The following is a 1830-nucleotide window of genomic DNA, read 5'->3' on the forward strand; positions in this document are numbered from 1 at the left end:
GGGGGAGGGGGAGGGAAATGGGAGGCGGTGTAGGGGAAGAGACAGAAATCTTTAATAAATAAATAAATAAATAAAAAATAAAAAAAACTCTCCAAGTGATTAAAATGTCCATCAATTCCTCATTCACACATGCATTCATTCTTCTGACAATTCTCTGAACACTTTTCCATAAATCTGAACAGAGACAACATGTACAAGGCCAAAATCCAAGGTATAACTGGAAGTTGGTTATATACAAAAAATAACTTTAAAACCATAAAAACCCAGCACACAAATCCTTTTGTGTTGTTCTATATATCTGGAGGATGAAGGGGCAAATGAGAAAAGGGATTAAAAATTTTTCAAGGAAACATAAATCAAGCAAAAACTTGCCAAATGTGGTAGGCTATTTTAATGTATCATGCAATCCCCTCCTTCTGAGAGTAGGATGTTTCTAGTGACTTGATTGATTTTTAAGTATGTTTGGTGTGTGTGTGTGTTGTGTTGTGCATGCACAGAGGCCAGAGAAGGGCATCAGGCATCCCCTTCCATTGCTCACCTCTATTTCTTTGAGGTGGTTCTCTCCCCGAGCAGGATTTTATGCTTTTGGGCTAGCCTGACAGCCACAGAGACCCAGCGAGCCTCCTGTTTCTGACCGCAGAGCAGTCTGGCTATGGCTGTGTACCTGTGTGTTTCCTGGGTTCTAGGATCTGAACGCAGGTTCTCATAGTTGCACAGCAAACAAACTCCTAACCACTGAGCCATTTCTCCAGCCCCACAACGACTCACTTTTAATGATAAGGATTTTATACATATCAACTCCAAGAGTTGGGCAGGGTTTGGAGAGAAATCTGCCACAAATACTAAAAAAAAAAAAAAAAAAAATACTGCAAAGAAATCAAGGTGTGTATAATTTTTTTTTTTAGCAGTTTTCAAGTTACCAAAGGACTCACTTCCATTTCTGTCACTCCCTGTTCCCACTGGGATAACTACACACAAGTTTTCTTTTAAAGCCTTAGAATTTTCAGTGTAAGAGGAGCATGAAATTTTGTAACGGCTTTACAGCTTTCAAAGATTTTAAGTTAAAGAAACAAAACCACCAATCAATTATAAGCATAACATTCGGATTCTGTGAATGAGCCCCTTATACTCAAGTATACACATAAATGCTTTATGAACACTCTTAAGTAACTACTTTGTTTGAAAATACTGACAAAACAACATCGTTGCCCAGAAGGAACGGGGTAAGAGCAGAAGCAGGACTGCGGTCAGAACGGGCCACCGAAGGGCTGTGGACCGATACACCCCGTGGGGGGCTGTGCCCAGGACAGGGAGGATGTGTATCCGCCGAGGGGCAGAGGTGGGTGGACCCAGAAATGTGGTATTAGTGAAGATGTAAAGGTGGAGGGCTTCCTCTGGGGAAGGAGACACGAGAAAGCGGACCACGCTACAAGGCGAGGTAAAGCGCGGGAGCGCTCCGATCAAAGGACAGACTCCCACGGCGAGGTGAGGAAGGACAGGATCACTCCAATCCCGGGGCAGACACTCAAAGGGAGGTGGGGAAGCGCGAGAGCGCTCCGATCCCGGGACAGACACCCACGGCCAGCACCGCCCAGGCAGCCGCTCCGCGTCCCGGCCTCTCCCGGGTCCGAGTTTACCATTCCCGTTCACCCAACCAGAGCCTCCCGAGACAATCAGCGACCGCGCCACCCACCATGGCGATGTCCTGGCCACCGAGGCCCCGCGGCGTGCAGACACAACCACCTCACGGACTCCCGCCGCAGCACCTCCAACTTCAGCCCTGTGCAAACACACGTGGGTCTGGGGAAAGCGGCTGGGAACGGACCGGAA

General features: G+C 47.1%; 1 protein-coding gene across 1 annotated transcript in view; it reads right to left on the bottom strand.

Moving 5' to 3' along the window:
- Tma16 (translation machinery associated 16 homolog) overlaps window positions 1–1830 on the bottom strand; it is a 13221-nt gene extending 11391 nt beyond the window's left edge. The window contains exon 1 of the mRNA XM_050162244.1: window positions 1694–1830. Coding sequence (XP_050018201.1) covers window positions 1694–1696 — 3 coding nt within the window. The 5' untranslated portion in view covers window positions 1697–1830. The remainder of the gene's footprint in view (window positions 1–1693) is intronic.

The sequence above is a fragment of the Alexandromys fortis genome, unplaced genomic scaffold (assembly GCF_014885135.2).
Source record: "Alexandromys fortis isolate MF-2015 unplaced genomic scaffold, M_Fortis_MF-2015_v1.1 scaffold_110, whole genome shotgun sequence".
Taxonomy (NCBI): domain Eukaryota; kingdom Metazoa; phylum Chordata; class Mammalia; order Rodentia; family Cricetidae; genus Alexandromys; species Alexandromys fortis.